General features: G+C 40.4%; 1 protein-coding gene and 1 pseudogene across 1 annotated transcript; both read right to left on the reverse strand.

Moving 5' to 3' along the window:
• Nucleotides 11,576-12,445, reverse strand: LOC102187946 (annotated as a pseudogene).
• On the reverse strand, nt 16,874-19,401 carry PCDHB1 (protocadherin beta 1). Its single transcript, XM_005683055.1, has one exon. It carries the CDS (start codon nt 19,328-19,330, stop codon nt 16,874-16,876), a length of 2,457 nt encoding a protein of 818 aa, XP_005683112.1. The 5' UTR covers nt 19,331-19,401.

The raw sequence follows: 20,334 nt of genomic DNA on the forward strand, positions 1-20,334 counted from the left end.
GGTCTGTCCTCTGTTTCATTGATTTGTATGCTTCTTTTTATGTCAATACCGTACTTAGATTTTTAAAAATTAATTTTATTGCATTTTAGTTATTAACAATGTTTATTTCTGCATTACTGTGCAGTGATTTAAATTTACATATATGTGCATTCTTTTATTTATCTCCATTATCTTTATCACAGGATAGTTAATATAGTTTCCTCTGGACACAGTAGGACCTTGTTCACACATTCTCTATGTATCTGTTAATCCCAAACTGTTTATCCATCCCTTCCTTATCATTTCCCCCTTGACAACCACAGGTCTGTTCTTTATATCTCTTGGTTGTTTTCTGTTTTGTAGATGAGCTCATTTGTGTCAGATTTTAGATTCCAAATATAAGTGGTGTCATGAGGTATTTGTCTTTCTCTTTCTGATTTGCTTCACTTAGTATGATAATCTCTAGGTCCATCCATGTTGCTGCAGATGGCATAATTTCATTCTCTGTTGTGGCTAAATAAAATTCAGTACCCTGTTGTGTATGTATACCTCATCTTCTTGATCCGTTCACCAGTTGACAGACTATGGGGTTGTTTCCTTGTCTTGGCTATTCAGGAGAGTGTTCCTATGAACATAGGGGTGCATGTTTTCCTTTGAATGATTGTTTTGTCTGGATGTATGCCCAGGAATGGGATTCCTGGATCCTTGGCAATTATTTTTGTACTTTTTTTGTGAAACCTACAGTGTTATTCATAGACACCGCAGCAATTTACATTCTCACTGACATTGTAGGGGCTTCCTTTTCTCCACACTTTCCCCAGCATTTGTTGTTTGTAGCTTTTTTTTAATTAACTTATTCTAATTGAAGGCTAATCACCTTATAATATTGTGGTGGGTTTTCCATACATTGACATGAATCAACCATGGGTATGCATGGGTCCCCCCGTCCTGAACCCCCTCTTACCTTCCTGCCCACCCCATCCCTCCGGGTTGTTACAGAGCACCAGCTTTTGCTTCATGTGTCGAACTTGCACTGGTCATCGATTTTCAGTTCAGTTCAGTCACTCAGTCGTGTCCAACTCTTTGTGACCCCGTGAACCACAGCACGCCAGGTCTCCCTGTCCATCACCAACTCCCGGAGTCCACCCAAACCCATGTCCATTGAGTTGGTGATGCCATCCAACCATCTCATCCTCTGTCATCCCCTTCTCCTCCTGCCCTCAATCTTTCCCAGCATCAGGGTCTTTTCAAGTGAGTCAGCTCTTCGCATCAGGTGGCCAGAGTATTGGAGTTTCAGCTTCAACATCAGTCCTTCCAATGAACATCCAGGAATGATTTCCTTTAGGATGGACTGGTTGGATCTCCTTGCAGTCCAAGGGATTCTCAAGAGTTCAAAAGCATCAATTCTTCGGCGCTCAGCTTTCTCTCACATCTCAGTCTAACTCTCATCCATACATGACCACTGGAAAAACCATAGCCTTGACTAGATGGACCTTTGTTGGTAAAGTAATGTCGCTGCTTTTCAGTATGCTATCTAGGTTGGTCATAACTTTCCTTCCAAGGAGTAAGCATCTTTTAATTTCATGGCTGCAGTCACCATCTGCAGTAATTTTGGAGCCCCCCAAAATAAAGTCTGACACTGTTTCCCCATCTATTTCCCATGAAGTGATGGGACCAGATGCCATGATCTTCATTTTCTGAATGTTGAGCTTTAAGCCAACTTTTTCACTCTCCTCTTTCACTTTCATCAAGAGGCTTTTTAGTTCCTCTTCACTTTCTGCCATAAGGGTGGTGTCATCTGCATATCTGAGGTTATTGATATTTCTCCCGGCAATCTTGATTCCAGCTTGTGCTGCTTCCAGCCCAGCATTTCTCATGATGTACTCTGCATATAAATTAAATAAGCAGGGTGACAATATACAGCCTTAATGTACTCTTTCTCCTATTTGGAACCAGTCTGTTGTTCCATGTCCAGTTCTTTTTTAATCTAAATTTATTTATTTGGAGGCTAATTACTTTACAATATCATATTGGCTTTGCCATACATCAACAAGAATCTGCCACGAATGTACACGTGTTCCCCATCTTGAACCCCCCTCCCACCTCCCTCCCTGTACCATCCCTCTGGGTCATTCCAGTGCACCAGCCCTGAGCATCCTGTATCCTGCATTGAACCTGGACTGGCGATTCATTTCTTATATGCCTTATGACCCAGCAATCCCACTTCTGGGCATACACACCAAGGAAACCAGAATTGAAAGTGACACGTGTACCCCAGTGTTCATTGCAGCACTGTTTATAATAGCCAGGACATGGACGCAACGTACATGTCCATCAGCAGATGAATGGATAAGAAAGCTGTGGTACATACACACAATGGAGTATTACTCAGCCATTAAAAAGAACACATTTGAATCAGTTCTAATGAGGTGGATGAAACTGGAGCCGATTTTACAGAGTGAAGTAAGCCAGAAAAAAAAAAACGCCAATACAGTATACTAACGTGTATATATGGAATTTAGAAAGATGGTAACGATAACCCTGTATGCGAGACAGCAAAAGAGACAGATGTATAGAATAGTCTTTTGGACTCAGAGGGAGAGGGAGAGGGTGGGATGATTTGGGAGAATGGCATTGAAACCTGTACAGAGCTAGTTGGCTGCAGACCATGTCCAGTTCTGTTGCTTCCTGACCTGCATATAGGTTTCTCAGGAGGCAGGTCAGGTGGTCTGGTATTCCCATTTCTTTCAGAATTTTCCACAGTTTATTGTGATCCACACAGTCAAAGGCTTTGGCATAGTCAATATAGGAAAAATAGATGTTTTTCTGGAACTCTTCTTGCTTTTTCAGTGATCCAGCGGATGTTGGCAATTTGATCTCTGGTTCCTCTGCCTTTTCTAAAACCAGCTTGAACGTCTGGAAGTTCACGGTTCACTTATTGCTGAAGCCTGGCTTGGAGAATTTTGAGCATTACTTTACTAGCATGTGAGATGAGTGCAATTGTGCGGTAGTTTGAGCATTCTTTGGCATTGCCTTTCTTTGCAATCATATGTGAAATAGATCGCTAGTCAAGGTTCAGTGCATGAGACAGGGTGCTCAGGGCTGGTTCACTGGGATGACCCTGAGGGATGGGATGGGAAGGGAGATGGGAGGGGGGTTCAGGATGGGGAACACATGTACACCCATGGCTGATTCACGTCAGTATATGGCAAAACCACTACAATATTGTAAAGTAATTAGCCTCCAATCAAAAAAAAAGTATAGCTGGTTTACATTGTTGTGTTAATTTCTGCAGTATAGCACAAGTGATTTAGTTTTACATGTATATAGGTTTTTTTTCATATTCTTTTCAATTACAGTTGTCACAGGATATTGAATGTAGTTTATTGTTCTGTATAGTAAGACCTTGTTTATCCATTCTGTAGCAGTTTGCATCTGCTAATCCCAAACTCCCACTCCCTCCCTCTTCCAGTCCCTCTACCCCATGGCAACTGCAGGTCTGTTTTCTGTGTCTGTGAGTCTGTTTCTGTTTGGTAGATAAGTTCATTCTGTCATTTTACTTACCATCTGTAAGTAATATCATATGGTATTTGTCTTTCTCTTTCTGACTTCATTTACTAGTACGATAATCTGTAGGAATATTCATGTAGCTACAGATGGCATTATTTCACTTTCTGTTGGTGAGTAGTTGTCCATTGCATTTATGTATCACATCTTTTTGATTCATTCATCTGTCAATGGACATTTAGGTTATTTCTTTGGCCATGGTGAGTAGTGCTGCTATGAACATAGTAGTACATGCATCTCTTTGAATGAGTCTCCTTTGGATATATGTTCATGAGTGGAATTGCTGGATCGTGTGGTAACTGTACATTTTTGAGAAATCTAAGTAGTGTTTTCCATAGTGGCTGCAACAATTTACATTCCCACCAAGAGTGTAGGAGGATTTTTTTCCCATACTCTCTTCAGCACTTGTTGTTTATAGACTCTTTATTGGTGGCCATTATGACCAGTGTGAGTTGGTACTTGATTATAATTTTGATTTGCATTTGTCTAACAAAGTTGAGCATCTTTTCATGTGCATTTTGATTATTTGTGTGTTTTGAGAAATGTCTTTTGGCCTTCTCATTTTTTGAATGGTTTTTGGTTTTGAGGGCTTTTTTATGTTGAATTTTGTGAGCTTATTGTCCTTTTGTTAATTGTTTTGAATTACCTTTTCTAGGGTTTTTTGGTTTTTTTCCCCTTTCTTCTTTTGTTCTCTTGTGATTTGATGACTGTCTTTAGTGTCATGTTTGGATTTTTTTCTTTTGTGTCTGTATCTTATAGGTTTTTGGTTTTTTGTTACAGTGAGGTTTTTATAAAGCAATTCATATATTTATCCATAGTTCTTTTAAGTTGCCGATCTCCTACTTTGAATTGCATTTGAACAACTCTGCATTTGTACTCTCCCCTTGTGATTGTTTTTCTTTAATTGTTTTGTGTATTCCTTACCTGCTTATTGTTGATATATTTGGTTTTATTACTTCTTTAAAAATTCCCTCCTACTAACTTTGTGCAACAATGATACCTTTTCTGTATGTTTGCCTTTACTGATGAGCTCTTTTATTTTGTAATTTCATGTTTCTAGTTGTGGCTTTTTATTTTTTACTCAGAAGTTCTGTAACATTTCTCACTAAGCTGTTTTGATAGTGGCTTTTATTTGTCTTTAAAGCTCCTAGTTTTGTTTGTCTTTAAAGCCCCTAGTTTTGTTCGTCTTTAAAGCTTTTGATCTCTCCATCAGCTCTGAAAGAGAGCCTTGCTGATAGAGTGTTCTTGGTTGTAGATTTTTCTCTTTCATCACTTTAAATATATCATGCCACTCCCTTCAGTTCCTGCTGAAAAATCAGCCAATAGTCTTGTGAGAGTCCCCCATGAGAGTTATTTGTTGCTTTTCCTTTGCTGTTTTTAATACTCTTTAGCTTTAATTTTTGTTTTATTTATTTTTATTTTATATCTTATTTGTTATTATTATTTGTTTTATTCATTTTTAGTGTCTTGGTGTGTGTTCCTCTTTGGGTTAGTCCTGTACAAAACTCTCTGCCCCTTCTGGACTTGGATGTCTGTTTTCTTTCCCAGTTAGGGAAATTTTCAGCTATTGTGTCTTCAAATATATTCTCAGCCCCTTTCTCTCTTCTCCTTTTGGGACCCCTATAATGTCAATGCTTGGCCTTGTGTCAAAGGTCTTGTCAATTGTTTTAATTTCTTTTAATTCTTTTTTTGTTTGCTGTTGTTCAGAATCAGTGATTTCCACTACTGTGCTTAACCTTGCTGACCTGTTCCTCTATATCATTTAGTCTGTTTATTCCTTCTACTGTATTTTTCATTTCAGTTATATTTTTGATCTGTTTGGTTGTTCTTTATATTTTCTAATCCTTGTTAAAAACCTCTAACTTCTCACTCTGTGTGTCCATTCTTCTTGTGAGTTCTCTGATCATCTTTACCATCATTACCCTGAACTTCTTTTTGAGTAGATTTCCTATCTTTACTTCACTTAGTTCTTCTCCTGGGGTTTCAGTCTTATTCCTTTCTCTGTAACATGTTTCTCTGTCACTGCATTTTGCCTAAATTGATGTTTTTTTTTTCTTATGTATTGGTAAATTATATTTCTCAGCCTTGGTGAAGTGACCTTATTTAGGAGATGTCCTATGTGTCCCAGGAGCACACACCCCTCTTGCTGCCCAAGCTGTATGCTCTAGGGGGTTTTCCTATGATGGCTATGTGAATCTTTCAGTTGTGGCAGTCTGTGGGGGTGGTATGGTAAGTTTGATTGGTCCCCAGTCCAACTGGATGCCAGACCCTGCCTTATGCAGAGGCTGCTGGCTACTGATTGGTAGGACTGGGTCACAAAGTGGCTGACTGCAGAGCCCCAGGGAGTCCTAGGGCTTACGATGGGTCACTGGTAGGCAGACTCAGGTTTTAGAAGACTGGATTTGCTGCTGACTGCAAATTGGTGGGTGAAGCCAGATTCTGGGGTTAGTGCTGGCCTACTGGTGGGCAGAGGCAGGTCCTGGGGTCTGGCTGTAGGACCCGGGGGCCAGAGCTGTGTTTGATTGCTGCTGGGAATGGGGGAGTTTCCTGACACAGTTGGATACAAAATCCTGGGTATCCTGAAGTTCATATTGGCCTGCTAGTGAACAAAACTGTGACCCAGCTGGTCTCAGGGCAGGATCTGGCGTGCTGACAGGTAGGCTGGGTTCTCAGGCTGGGGCACTGTGGTTTCTTGAGTCTGCTATCTGTTCCCTGGTGGGTAAGACTGGTCTAGAGGCTAGAGCCAGCTCCCTGGAGAGCAGGACCAGGGACTAGGGGATTCTGGGACTGTTGGCTGCCTGCTGGTGGTTAGAACTGAGTGCTGGGCCCTCAGTGGACAGGGCCATGTCCAGAGGTGACCGTGGGTGCAGGGGGTCTTAAGGCAGCCTGTCTGCTGATGGGTGTGGCTATGTCTCCACCCAGGTGGTTTCTTGGCCTGAGTCATCCCAACACTGGCACCTATCTGCTATTGGAGAATGGGAGCAGGTCTTGGTACAAGTGAGCTAAAGGGAGAATTCCATGATGACACTTGCCAGCACCAGTATCCACATAGTAGAAGGAGCTCCCCCCAATGGCTTCTGCCAGTGTCTGTGTCCCCAGGGCTAATTGCCTGTGGTCTCTCCAAGAGACTCTGCACGATCGGCAGGTGGGTCTAACCCAGGCTCCTCTCAAATTACCACTTCTGCCCTGGGTACTAGAGCATATGAGATTTTGAGTGTACTCTTTAAGAGGGAAGAGGCTTCATCTCTGGTAGCTCAGACAGTAAAAAATCTTCCAGCAATGCAGGAGACTCACATTAGATCCTTGGGCCAGGAAGATCCCCTGGAGAAGAAAATGGCAACCCACTCCAGTATTCTTGCCTAGAGAATTCCATAGACAGAGGAGCATAGTGGGCTATACAGCCCGTGGGGTCACAAACAGTTGGACATGACTCAGTGATTAACACTTTAAGAGGGGAATCTCTATTTCCCCAGCTCTCTGGGACTCCTTAAATGTAAGGACTCCTGGCCTTCACAGCCAAATGCTCACCTTCCTGCTACAGGCCCCATAGGCTGGGGAGCCAAGACATGGGGCTGAGATCTCTCACTCCTTTGAGAGAACCTCTGCAATGTAACTGTTCTTCAGTTTGTGGGCCACCCACCCAGGAGTATGGCCTTGACTATATCACAAGTCTACCCCTCTTATTCATCTTGTTGTGGTTCCTTCTTTATGTCTTTAGTTGTAGAAAATCTTTTTGATAGAGTCCAGTCTTTTTCATCGATTGGTTGTTCTGGAGATAATTGTGATTTTGGTGTGCCTGTGAGAGGAGGTGAGCTCAGGGTCTTTCTACCCTGCCATCTTGGCCAGTCTTCCTTGGTTTTTTCATTTGAGACTTTTCCTCTATCCAGATATATGAATTTAGTATTATAAACTTCCTTCTTAACACAATTCTAGCTATTTTCCAGTTTTGATATGCTATTATTTTCATTCAATTCAGTGCATTTTAAGGCTGCCCTTGAGACTTACTCCTTGACATATAAATTATTAAGATGTTTGCTAGTTTGCAGCTGTGCTGGAATTTTTCATCTTATCCTATTATTTATTTCTAATATGCATTCATTATGTAGCAGAGCAACTTCTGTATCATTTTAATTCTTTTAAATTTGTTGAGGTTTGTTTTATTACCTAAGATATAGTCTGTTTTGGTATAAGTTCTGTAAGCATTTGAAAAGAGTATAATTCTGCTCTTACTATATTCTGAGACTCTAGATTTAATTAAAATTTCTGTATTAACTGGCTTTCTCTGACACTGCTCTGGTAGAGGAAGAGAGAAAGCTGACTCATTACTGCCATGGAGTGGTAGAAGTCCAGGTTCCCCACTTGGCCTCTGTTGACATCTGAAGAGGTGGGCTCCTCATTACTATGGGTTGGTGGGAGTTCCAGCTTCCCACACTTTCTCCATGGCAGGCAGGAGAGGCTTGTTACACAAGTGTGTGAAAGACAAATCTTTCCACTCAGCTTTGCTGGCATGGGCAGTAGGGGAGCTACATACTTTTTTCTATCATATTTGTCCAGAGTAAAGTTAATTATTTTCTAAAAGTTTTGTTTTGTTAGGCCTCCCTTTTGCTGATTCATTAGACAGGGAGTAGTGTGTATTTGTTCATTTTTTGAGGATATTTTTTTTTTGTCTGTGGCTGACTTTATTTTCCTGGGCTCCAAAATCACTGCAGATGGTGACTGCAGCCATGAAATTAAAAGATGCTTACTCCTTAGAAGGAAAGTTATGACCAACTTAGACAGCATATTAAAAAGCAGAGACATTACTTTGTCCACAAAGGTCCGTCTAGTCAAGGCTATGGTTTTTCCAGTGGTCATGTATGGATGTGAGAGTTGGACTGTAAAGAAAAACTGAACGCCGAAGTACGAATGCTTTTGAACTGTGGTGTTGGAGAAGACTCTTGAGAGTCCCTTGGACTACAAGGAGATCCAACCAGTCCATCCTAAAGGAAATCAGTCCTGAATATTCATTGAAAGGACTGATGCTGAAACTCCCAATACTTTGGCCACCTGATGCGAAGAGCTGACTCATTTGAAAAAACTCTGATGCTGGGAAAGATTGAGGGCAGGAGGAGAAGGGGACGACAGAGGATGAGGTGGTTGGATGGCATCACCGACTCAATGGACATTGGTTTGGGTGGACTCCGGGAGTTGGTGATGGACAGGGAGGCCTGGTGTGCTGCGGTTCATGGGGTCACAAAGAGTTGGACACGACTGAGTGACTGAACTGAACTGATTGACATTTCTGGACTGTTAGCATCTTAAACCCCAAGTGTGAGATACATGGTGGGGAGAAAGTAAGAAACTCATGTCTATGTTATTGTTCCAGTTCATAATTGGTCTGCCCTCTTCTCTCTTATCTTTTGGATTTTCCTTATGTTTGTTTGATATAGAATTTGAAAGGTTTTTAGTTGTATTCATTAAGAAATATAGGGGAAAGTATGTTTATTCCATCTTTAACTCTAAGTTGAAATCTTATAGTCTGATTTTTTAAATTATGTTTTATTTTTGGCTACACTGGGTCTTTGCTGCTGCACGGGCTTTTCTCTAGTTGCTTCAAGCAAGGGCTGCTCTCTAGTTGTGTGGCATGGGCTCCTCATTGTGATGTGTTGTTGCCACAGTCATTGTGACACATGGGCTCAGTAGTTATGACTCCTGGGCTCTAGAGCACAGGCTCAATAGTTGTGGCACACGGGGTCAGCTGCTCTGTGGCATGTGGGATCCTCCTGGACCAGGGATCAAACCTGTATCTCCTGCATTAGTATGCGAACTCCTTACCACTGAACCACCAGAGAAACCTGGTGTCTAATGTTTAATCATTGCTATTTTCTCAGTTCAGTCATTCCATCAGTCAATTTTAAAAAACGGTGGTTGGGAATGGAGGGAGAGAGTCAGTAGGAGGGGGTAGAGTGACCAAGAAATTGGGATTGGTTCTGCCAATATTTTATTTAGAATTTTTGTATCTGTTGATAATGATATTGGGAAATAGCTTTTCCTTTTTTCTAGACAAGTTTTAGTATCATAAAATGAGGGGTACGTCAGGCATCCACAAGACCACCCCCAGCTTTGATTTGCTAGGAGGAGTCACACAGGACCTTCCCTGTTGGCTCAGCAGTAAAGAATTTGCCTGCCAGTGCTGGAGACAAGGGTTCGATTCCTGGGGAAGATCCCTTGGAGAAGGAAATGGCAACCCACTCCAATATTCTTGCCTGGGAAATCCCATGGACAGAGGAGCCTAGTGGGCTACAGTCCATGAGGTCACAAAAAAGTTGGACATGACTTAATGACTAAACAATAACAAGAGATATTAGAACAAAGAAGTACAAAGCTAAATCAAAGGGTAAAGAGACATGGGCGAAGTCTGGAGGAAAGCAGGCAAAAGTGTCTAAAAATTCTCTCCCTGTTGAGTTACACAAGTCACATTTGATTCCTCCAAGTGATGCACTATGATAACATGTGGGAAATGCTGTCTGCTAGAGAAGCTCATTAGAAACTCAGAGACTAGGGTGTTTCACTGGGCTCTGGTAGAGCCCTCTACCTGGCTCTAAAAAGGAAAGGTTTTCAGCATAAATCACAGTGAGCCACTCCTATCATTTAGGGAAAGTTTTATCAATGTAGTGAACTGTTTATGATTCAAGTCCCCACACTGCCTCTGCTTTTGGTATTATATCCAAGAAATTGCCAAGGCCAATGTCAAGAAGCTTTTCTCTAGGTTTTCTTCTAGGAGTTCTTGTTCAGTTCTTACATTTACATCTTTACCCATTTTGAGGTAATTTTTTTAATGGTTTAAGGTCCCAATATCATTGTTTTGCATGTGGATATCCAGTTTTCCTAAAACCATTTATTGAAGACACTGTCCTTTCCCCACTGAGTATTCTTGGCACCCTTGTCAAAGATCAACTCACCATATATGAGTAGTTCTATTTCTGGACTCTCTATCTTGTTTGGTTGGTTAATTCATCTGTTTTTCTACCAGTGCCATATTGTTTATATTATTGTGACTTTGAACTGTATTTTTAAATAGGGAAATGTGATGCCTCCAGCTTTATTTTTCTTGCTTAATATTGCTTTGGCTCTTTGGGGTCTTTTGTGGTTCTGTTAATTTTAGCATTTATTTCTGAAAAAAATTCCATTAGGATTTTAATAGATCTATACTAAATCTGTAGATTGCTCTAGGTAGAATAGACATTTTAACAATGTTAATATTCCTATACATAAACACAAGATGTTTTCCATTTGCGTTTTTTTTCCAGTTATGCTTTGTAGTTTTCCAGTGTCAAGTCTTTCACCTCCTTGTTAGTTTACTTCTAAGTATTTTATTATTTTTCTACTAATGTAATATATTGTTTTCTTCATTTCCTGTTTGGATACTTTGTTGTTAGTGCATAGAAATGCAACTGATTTTTGTACACTGATTTTGTATCCTGCAACTTTGCTGATTTCACTTGTTCTAACAGTTTTTTTAATGTGGAGTCGCTAGGCTTTTCTGTGCCTAAGATCATGCCATCTGCAAATAATTTTACTTTTTTCTATCTGATTTGAATGTTTTTTTAATTTCTTTTTCTTACCTAATGGTCTTGGCTAGGACTCCCAGTACTGTATTGAATAGAAGTGGTGAGAGTGGACATCTTTATCTTTGCCTTATTCTAGATCTTAGAAGAAAACCTTTCAACTTTTCATCATTTTGTATGATGTTAGTTTTGGGCCTTTACTATATGGCCTTCATTGTACTGAGGGAGAATTCCTTATATATACCTAATTTGTTGAGAGCTTTTATCCTGAAAGGGTGTTAAATTTTGTCAAGTACTTTGTCTGCATCTGTTAGGATGATCATGTGATTTTTTTTGAAAGATTATAATATATTCTCTGGAAAACATTCAGTAGTACAAAAGCCATCCCTGAGCCCTCCTTCAGGTCCACAGCTGGTAGAATAGTCCAGAAATCCTTGAGCTCTGGAACAGTCCCTGGTCAGTCCTTGGGCAACACGGGTTGACTATAATGGAAGAACCTGCTCAAGAATGGTTCTTGACATCTGGGGAATCCTTTCCAGAAAGATCACTTCAAACTCAATAATGAGGTCCCCATGTTTCTTGGGCACCTTGGGGAGAGGGTGGGCTTCTCTGGGAACTTTCCACTGCATGCCAAGCCTGATGACATCTTTGAACACAACGGGTATGGTCCTGATGTCCAAAGTGAGGACATTGACTGTACAGCCACACAGAGCCTCCCAAAGACTGATCCTGATGACATCAGAGTCATCTCTCTTAGAGATATTTTGTGGCTTGTCCCTTAAAACAAAGATGATATCAGCTGAAGTGTTGTTGGAAGTCTGGTGTCCTTCCTTGGGGAAGGTGACTTTGGTCCCTTCTTTCCACCCCTGCTTCACTTCCACAGTCAAGATTTTGTCTTCATTGTGGATGCTCTTTCTGTCGGGATTCAGCCACATATGAGAGATTTTCATCTTCTTGTTACAGCTGCTGTCGATCTCTTCAAGTGAGACTCTAAGGTCATGGGTGACAGAGGGATCTTGTTTCTTTTGGGTGGGCTCATGGGCAGGACAGGAGTGGCTAAAGTTCATGTTGGTGAAGCCACCCATGCCCATAGGGAAGCCAGAGAACAGGTCATCGATGTCCATGCCTTCCTCCCCATTGCGCTGCCAAAAAAAGGTGTCAAAGGGATTTTGGCCACCGAAGAACTCAGCAAACATGGCATGAGAGTCTCCATGGAATGTGTAGCTGAATGAGATACCATTAGTGCCGCTACTGCTCCTGCCGCTGGGGCCACCGCCCTTCAGGCCTTCCACCCCTCAGCAGTTGAAGATTTCATGCTTGCATGGGTCACTGAGCACATTGTAGGCCTCCTCGATCTTATCAGGATGAGCTTGTGATTTTGTTCTTCCTGCTGTTTATGTACTATGTCACATTTATTTGCATATGTTGAAGCATCTTTGCAACCCAGTGATAAATTCCATTTGGTCATGTTGTATATTTTAATATGCTATTAAATTTGGTCTGCTAGTATTTCATTGAGGATATTTGTATCTATATTCATCCAGGGATATTGACTTGCGGTTTTCTTGGGTCTTTGTCTGGTTTTGGTATGAGGGTGATGTTGGCCTCGTAAAGTAAGTTTGGAAATGTCCTCTGTTTTTTGAAAGAGTTTAAGAAGGATTAATAATTATTCTTGAAATATTTGGAATTCATGCATTAAACCAATCGGTCCTGGGCTTTCTTTGTTGAGAGGTTGGTGATGTTCTGACCTGCGATCTTGAAATAGGATTTCTGCAGCTCATGCTAATTTGTCATCTGGCAAGAACCAGAGTCAGTCCTATCTTTTCTTTCTTTCCCTCCATTCTCTTCTTTTGTATCATCAACTGAGCCTGTCTATACTAGGGTTTTTTTCAGTCTGTGTTCTGTGTATTCTGTGGCTGGTTTAAAACTTGGGCCCAAGAATTTGTGACGCTGACATATTCAAGAGGTAGGCCTATATCCCTCCCTCCATTAAGTTTTGGGTGGTTTGTTACTTTTTGTTCTGTTATTGATGAATCCCTTAGTTATATACAAATTTACTAATTTGTTCTTCAGTAACTCCCATATTAAATTTTATACCATCTACTGAGGTTTTATTGCATGACTTAATGTTTTATTTCTAAAATTTCTACTCATTTATATATATATATGTGTGTGTATAGATATAAAATCTAGTTTTATTTCAGCCTCATGGTTTGCTTCTCTCATAATAATTATCTATTTTGTGGGTATAGTCCTGAAATCATCTTTACAAGTATCTTTTTAAAAAATTGCATTATGAGTAGTACGTTTTAAAAAGTATGTTCTCTATCCTTTCCCCACCAATATTTATCCCTAGACCACCCAGCCATGGTCTAGAATCAGGTCTTATAGTGACTTCGGCTTCTGATCCAACATAGTACAAAATAGTACTTATCCAAAATAGTACAGTTGATTTCATTGAGCCTGTTAGCTATAAGGTTTAGCATGTAGTCTTTGTATTCCAGCTTCCATAGGTCTGAAACATACTACAATGAATAACTTCAGGAATCTTTCTGTAGTGGCTATGTTTGCTTCATTTCTAGTGTTTGCATTTAAAATTTTACCTATTATCTCTGTTTAGAGAAAAGTGCAGTACATAAAAACATTAGCTTGCTTTACCAGTTGAAACAAAACACTTGTTACTTTTACTTTTTAATATTATGTTTCAGTGTTCTATAAACACAGATATTTCTATAATATTATAAAAAGTTATATAGATTTGTAAATGAGGTCAAATTTTAGGCTGAAGAGGATGTGTGATTAATCACGTACTTTGATATTCAACTCTGTAGAAAATAAACCTTTATATATGAGAATTATATGGATAAATTTTGCTTTTGAGAATGAGACAGATTTATCTGTAAATATAAAAACAAAAAGCACAGACACAGAGAAAGCAATATATATACATATATTTATCTTTGGTAGAATTAAATAAAGACAGAGAGATCAATTCCATTTTAATTTCAGCATGTAAATCTATATTTAAATGACAACTATCATACTTAGCTTATAAATATATAAATGTCTAATTTTAAATTTGCATAGTTAATATCTATTTATTAATTGTATAACTAATGGAAATTTAAGATCAAGTTAATGTAATTTTCCTTTAGAGTTAAAACATTATAAATAAACATAAATAAGTTAAAAGATTTTTATGTTTGCTTTAAGATAATGTAACATAGTATTACAAAGAAATACTCATTTTGAATAAATTGTGCTCTATATGGATAATTCCAGGCTTAAAAATCTGCTCTTCATCCCAGATAAGAGTTTGCTCATAAAATGGTAACATTGGGTTATAGTCCAAATAATACAGTAAATGTCCATGAATCCATATATAAAGAAATGAGTAAAATATAAATGTAGGAGAAGTGACAAGCATTCTTTAAAGAATTTCAGTTAATTAGTGTAAAAGGAATCAGAAATTCACCATTCACTGCCACAGTTATTAATTGCCACAGGAAACAGCCAGTAATGGATACTAAAATTAGTAGGCAAAAGTTAAAGCAGAAACATTATATTTGCATTGTAGTTTCAAAGTATCTCTCCCCATATTAATTACAAGAGGAAAAATAGTAACATTATAGTAAATATTATCTTAACCAAGTGCTCAAGTTTGACATCAGTTTAACACTACTGAACTATATACTTAAAAATGGTTAATATTCTACCACAGTAAGAAAAACATGAACATTACCAGATAAGACATTTTGACATCATGTACCCCCTGATATGACGGATTGAGAAGGTCACAGTATCATTTCTGTAATATTCTTCCCAGTAATGCAGAACAATCTAATTATGAGAAAACAAAGACAATGTTGAGTTGAGGGACATACTTGTTAACAACAAGCTTATTGTGGTTATCATATGCTGTATACCTTAAACAGTGCTATGTCAATTATACCTCAATGTAACTGGAAGAAATTGAAATTTTCAATTTTACAAATAACTGACCATTACTCTTCAAAAGTCTCAAGGTCATCAAAGACAAAAGGTTAAGGGACGATGGTGAATAGCAGAAACTAAATTCATTGTGAGATCCTAGATTGGATCCTTGAAAAGAAAAAGGACAGTAGGGTAAAATCTGAATAACATTTGTAGTTTAGTTAATAGAATTGTACCAATGTTAATTTCTTAATTTTGTTGACTGTGCTATGGTTCGGAGAAGGCGATGGCACCCCACTGCAGTTCTCCTGCCTGGAAAATCCCATGGATGGCGGAGCCTGGTAGGCTGCAGTCCTTGGGGTCGCTGAGGGTCGGACACGACTGAGCGACTTCACTTTCCCTTTTCACTTTCATGCATTGGAGAAGGAAATGGCAACCCACTCCAGTGTTGCCTGGAGAATCCCAGGGACTGGGGAGCCTGGTGGGCTGCTATCTATGGGGTTACACAACTGAAGCTATCTATGGAGTTGGACACAACTGAAGTGACTTAGCAGCAGCGGTGCTATGGTTATGTAAGATGGTAACATCAAGGGAAGCCAGGTGAAGAGTATATGATAACTCTATAGTATTCTTGCAGTTTTATGAGTCTAAAATTATCTCATAAGGAATTTAAATCCTTTTAAAAAACTTTTGTTGTAACTTGAAACTTCCAGTAGAAATGTAGATTTATATGCATTTCAAAGTTAAATAGGTAATTGAAGCTATTTGCCCAAACTAGAGGTAGTGCTTCTCTACCCTTGGAATACCAGGTACAAATATTGTGCTTATGTGTGCTTAACATACCCCTTGTGGGTCTGTGTTTACATGTTATGTAAAATAAGGTACATAACTACAGACTCATTAAAGCAAACTCTTAAACAGTTAAGGCACAATTGGTCATATTAATTGTATCCTTGAAAGGTTAATATTTTAATTTCAGTTTTTAAAGTTTAGAATGAGAGAACTTAAAATAGCTTATAGATTGAATTTGATTCCCTACTCCATTTTATGAATGATACGCTAGGAACTACCTCTTAGTCTCAATGTATGTCATCACATCAGCATGCTCAGAGGGGAAAATGGCTTAAGATCAACTCTGATAATAGGTGAAAATCTTTCTTCTTTTAAGGCTACTTACTTGGTATTAATGAATTCTTTTTCCTTTAATATCTTGTTTATTTATTTATTTTACTTTACAATATTGTATTGGTTTTGCCATACTTCAACATGAATCCGCCACAAGTATCTTCTGTAGATGTTTGTAGTCTGTTTTTTTCCTTATGCACTTTTCATTCTCGATATTCAAATAACTATTCTCTGATGGGGAATGAGATAGGTATAAAGAGACCTAAGACTTGCCTAAGGCTCCCCAAGAACCATTAAGAAATTTGACTTAATTTTAGCAAACATTCCTGAACTGAATCTCTTTATCCTTATATCTGTCTTTATATTTGCAAATAAGGCAAATCCTTTTTCTTCTTTATCCTTCCTCCCATCTAGTTATCTATTGAGGACCACCATTCACCAGACATTTGCACGATTGTGAATGTTGGTACAAGACATTGATTCAGAAATGATCTCTACTCATCAAGGGATAAAAATCTAGAAATTTCTGAATAATGATAAGCTATATTTCTACTTCTCAACCTGACTGCTTTCTGATACATCAAAACTAGAAGCTAGTTCTCTTCCCCTAAGCATGTGTAACTTTCTAATAGAAAATAACTTAAAGGCAAGATAACACAGTATCTATGGAACTGTTTCCAGAGCCAGAACTAGTGAACTTCCACAGGAGACATGGGTAATGGTTACAGATAGTCATCAGATACTTGGTCTTGGCCCTCTGACCCCCGAGACCTGTTCCTGTCAGAATCTAGTGGTAATCTGGAGCCAGCCTCTGTTTTTGCCTCTCCATTTCCGTGGGGGAAAGGGAAGTTGGGCATAAAGCGCTTAAGAAACCGGAACTCACTATTGCTAGTGCCAGTGGCTGAGCACATCTCATAGGGACAAGGCTGCGATATGGGTCCACTGGCTCCTCCTTGTACCAGGTTGTTAGAGAAATTGCAGTCATCATAGAAATGCTCTTGAATTGTGAACTTTTCTCTGTGTTTTATCTTCTGGCAGATATGTATAATGAAGATCACTGTGACAGAGAGGAGAAAGAGAAAGGAAAGCACAGCCAGAGAAATGACTAAATATTTAGTAGATGGATTTACCCTTGTAGGATGCTTAAATGTATCCCGAAACTGCAGATAGGGCTCAGAAAAGCCATCTACCAGGAGAATGTTAAGTGAGACAGTAGTAGAAAGAGCTGGTTGGCCATGATCCTGAACAAGAATGACCAGTTTCTGCATCATGGGGTCTCTCTCAGATACCTGCCGCAATGTATGGATTTCCCCATTTTGTTGCTGAACAGAGAATAACCCAAGGTCAGTGGCTTTAAATAGATGATATGAAAGCCAAGAATTCTGACCCGAGTCACCATCCACTGCCACCACCTTGGTCACCAGGTAGCCTGCCTCTGCAGACCTGGGCACCAGGTCATTGCAGGGCAAAGTGCCATTTTGCAGTGGGTACAAGATCATTGGACGGTTATCATTGTCATCCAGGACAACCACTCTGACAGTAACCTGGCTACTCAGTGACAGGAAGCCCCCATCAGTTGCCTTTACCACAAACTGAAAATGTTGAATGGCCTCATAATCCATCGTTCTCAATGCATAGAGTTTCCCATTGTCTGAATTTATGGAGATGTAAGCAAAGACTGATAGATCTCCACTTTTTGGAGGCAACAGGGAATATGTTACTTTGGCATTCTCACCCAAATCTAGATCCTCAGCAAGGACTTTGCCAATAAAAACCGCAGGGCTGTTGTTTTCTCTAACAGTCAAGATGTAGGAATCTTCCTGAAATACTGGGGGGTTGTCATTAATGTCTGATATTAGCACTTCTATCACAGTCTCTGAGGACAGAGTAGGTGGTCCAGTATCCATGGCAACAAGGGTGATATTATAGCCAGAGACCTCCTCCCGATCCAAGCCTCTGTCAGTGACCAGTGAGTAGGAGTTCCGGAATGTAGGTTTGACTGCAAAGGGAAGGTCTTCTTTGAGAAAGCAGGTGATTTTTCCTCCCACTCGAATGTCCCGGTCTCGGATAGAAAAAAGGGCCACGACAGTCTGTAGTGGAGAGTCCTCAGGGAGAGGGCTGGACACAGAGGAGACTGTAACTTCAGGAGGATTGTCATTAACATCCATTACTTCCACCAGGACTTTGCTGTGGGCAGAGAGGCCTCCTCCATCGGTAGCTTGAATGTCAATGTCGTATGTTTCAAACACTTCAAAATCTAGGGGCCCTCTTAGTCGAATTTCTCCAGTTTCAGAGTGAATCTGAAATGTCTGGAGAATTACTTCTGGGTTTTGAGCTAAAGAGTAAGTTATCTCCTTGTTGGAGCCCTCGTCCAGGTCTGTGGCAGTCACCGTAGCCACCAGGGAACCGTTGGCGCTATTTTCCGGTACCTGAGCGCGGTACACCAGTCGAGAGAATTGGGGCACGTGATCATTGACGTCCAGAACCTCCACCCGGATGTGGGCGGTGCCAGACTTGGGTGGAGACCCTCCATCCACAGCTGTAATTGTCAAGTTGACTTCCGGCTGCTCCTCTCTATCCAGGGGTTTATCCAGCACTAGTTCGGCATATTTGGGCCCGTGGCTGCGGAAGCGGGTGTGCAGGTGGAAATACTCATTGGCGCTTAGAGTGTAGTTTTGGAGACCGTTGAGTCCGACGTCCAGATCCTGGGCGCTCTGCAGAGGAAACCGTGAACCCAGGGGGGTGCTCTCCGGAATCCTTAAAAGAGGCTCCTTGTTTAGGAAAACCGGGGCATTGTCATTGATGTCAAATACCCTGACCTCCACACGAAAGGACTGCAGTGGCTCCACCAGGATTACTTCAAAGTGCAGAACGCATGGGTCGGCTTTGCCACAGAGTGACTCCCGATCCAGTTTCTCCTTCACGAACAGATCCCCTGTTTTGCGGTGGAGCCGGAAATGCAGTTTATTGCCCTCGGAAACGAGCCGCGCGCCGCGCGCAGCCAGCTTCCCTACCTCCAGCCCCAGGTCCTTAGCCACATTAGCTACAAATGAGCCGCTCTCCATCTCCTCTGCCACTGAATAGCGAATGGTTGCTGCACCCCCCCTAGATAAGCACAGAAAAAGGAGAAGAGTTTCCACTTGCCTGCTTTGCAGGAGTTTTCTGCATGCAGTCGCCATTCTTTTCTCAGAAGCGCACTCAGCAGCAGCTGCCACCTGTTGCGGGTACACTTTAAACTTCTCTGCCAACAGGTTCCGGTTTTGCTAGCCTCTAACCGCAGTGCCTCCAAAGGCTAACCGAGCTGGGTGAGCTGTTTTGAACTTGGAAGAAAAATTACGTTGAGCAACTCAACTCCCGGGTCCCCAGTCTATCGAATGTATTAATAGATATGTTCTCATTCTGGAAAGTTAGGTAGAGGTTGAAATTTGTTGCCAAAGCAACAGCAAACTCACCTTTCGTTTCCCTTTCAGGGAAAGAAAAAAAAAAAAAGCCCTTGGGAATTGAGAAGCCAATGAGGATACTCGTTAAGCTAGCTTAAGGCTGAAGTCATCGTGTCTGTGAGCCGGCTGGGGATGCTGCAGCGAACAGGGAGGTGTTAAGGTACTGGGCAAACCCCACACACTGCGCCTGGAGACCAAAGGAAAGGCAGAAAGATACCGCAGAGTCTTCTGAAGCCTGAACCAGCTGGGTGGGGGTGGGGGCTTGGAGGAAATGATCAGTAGGAAAAGAAAAGAGGGCAGACAGACATCATCCTTCAGGAAACTGGGGTCCAGTAGGTACACTGGATAGGGCAGCTGTTCAACTTGCCTCATGATATGCATAAATCCATTCTTTTCCCTGGAATCCTCAAATGCTCAAATCCTCAAAAACCAGCAACTGGTTTGTTACTCATGATTAAGATGGAATTAGTACTTATTGGGTATATTTCTATATAGTGGTATGTGTTAAATAATTCACATGCATTATCTGATTTAACCCTTGCATCAACAACTCTAGAGTACACATTGGTTCTTTTTTACAGATAAAATTGAGAAGTTATGTTATTCCCCTAGGGCCCTCTACCTAGTAAATATGAAATAATAGTTTTATTAATTTATTAAGATAATTTAGTTTTGTCTGACACAATTCATGCTCATTATTAGTACGTAAATCTGCTTCCCAAATAATATAGTAGATAAATGAA

This window comes from Capra hircus, chromosome 7, assembly GCF_001704415.2.
Source record: "Capra hircus breed San Clemente chromosome 7, ASM170441v1, whole genome shotgun sequence".
In the NCBI taxonomy this organism is placed as follows: Eukaryota; Metazoa; Chordata; class Mammalia; order Artiodactyla; family Bovidae; genus Capra; species Capra hircus.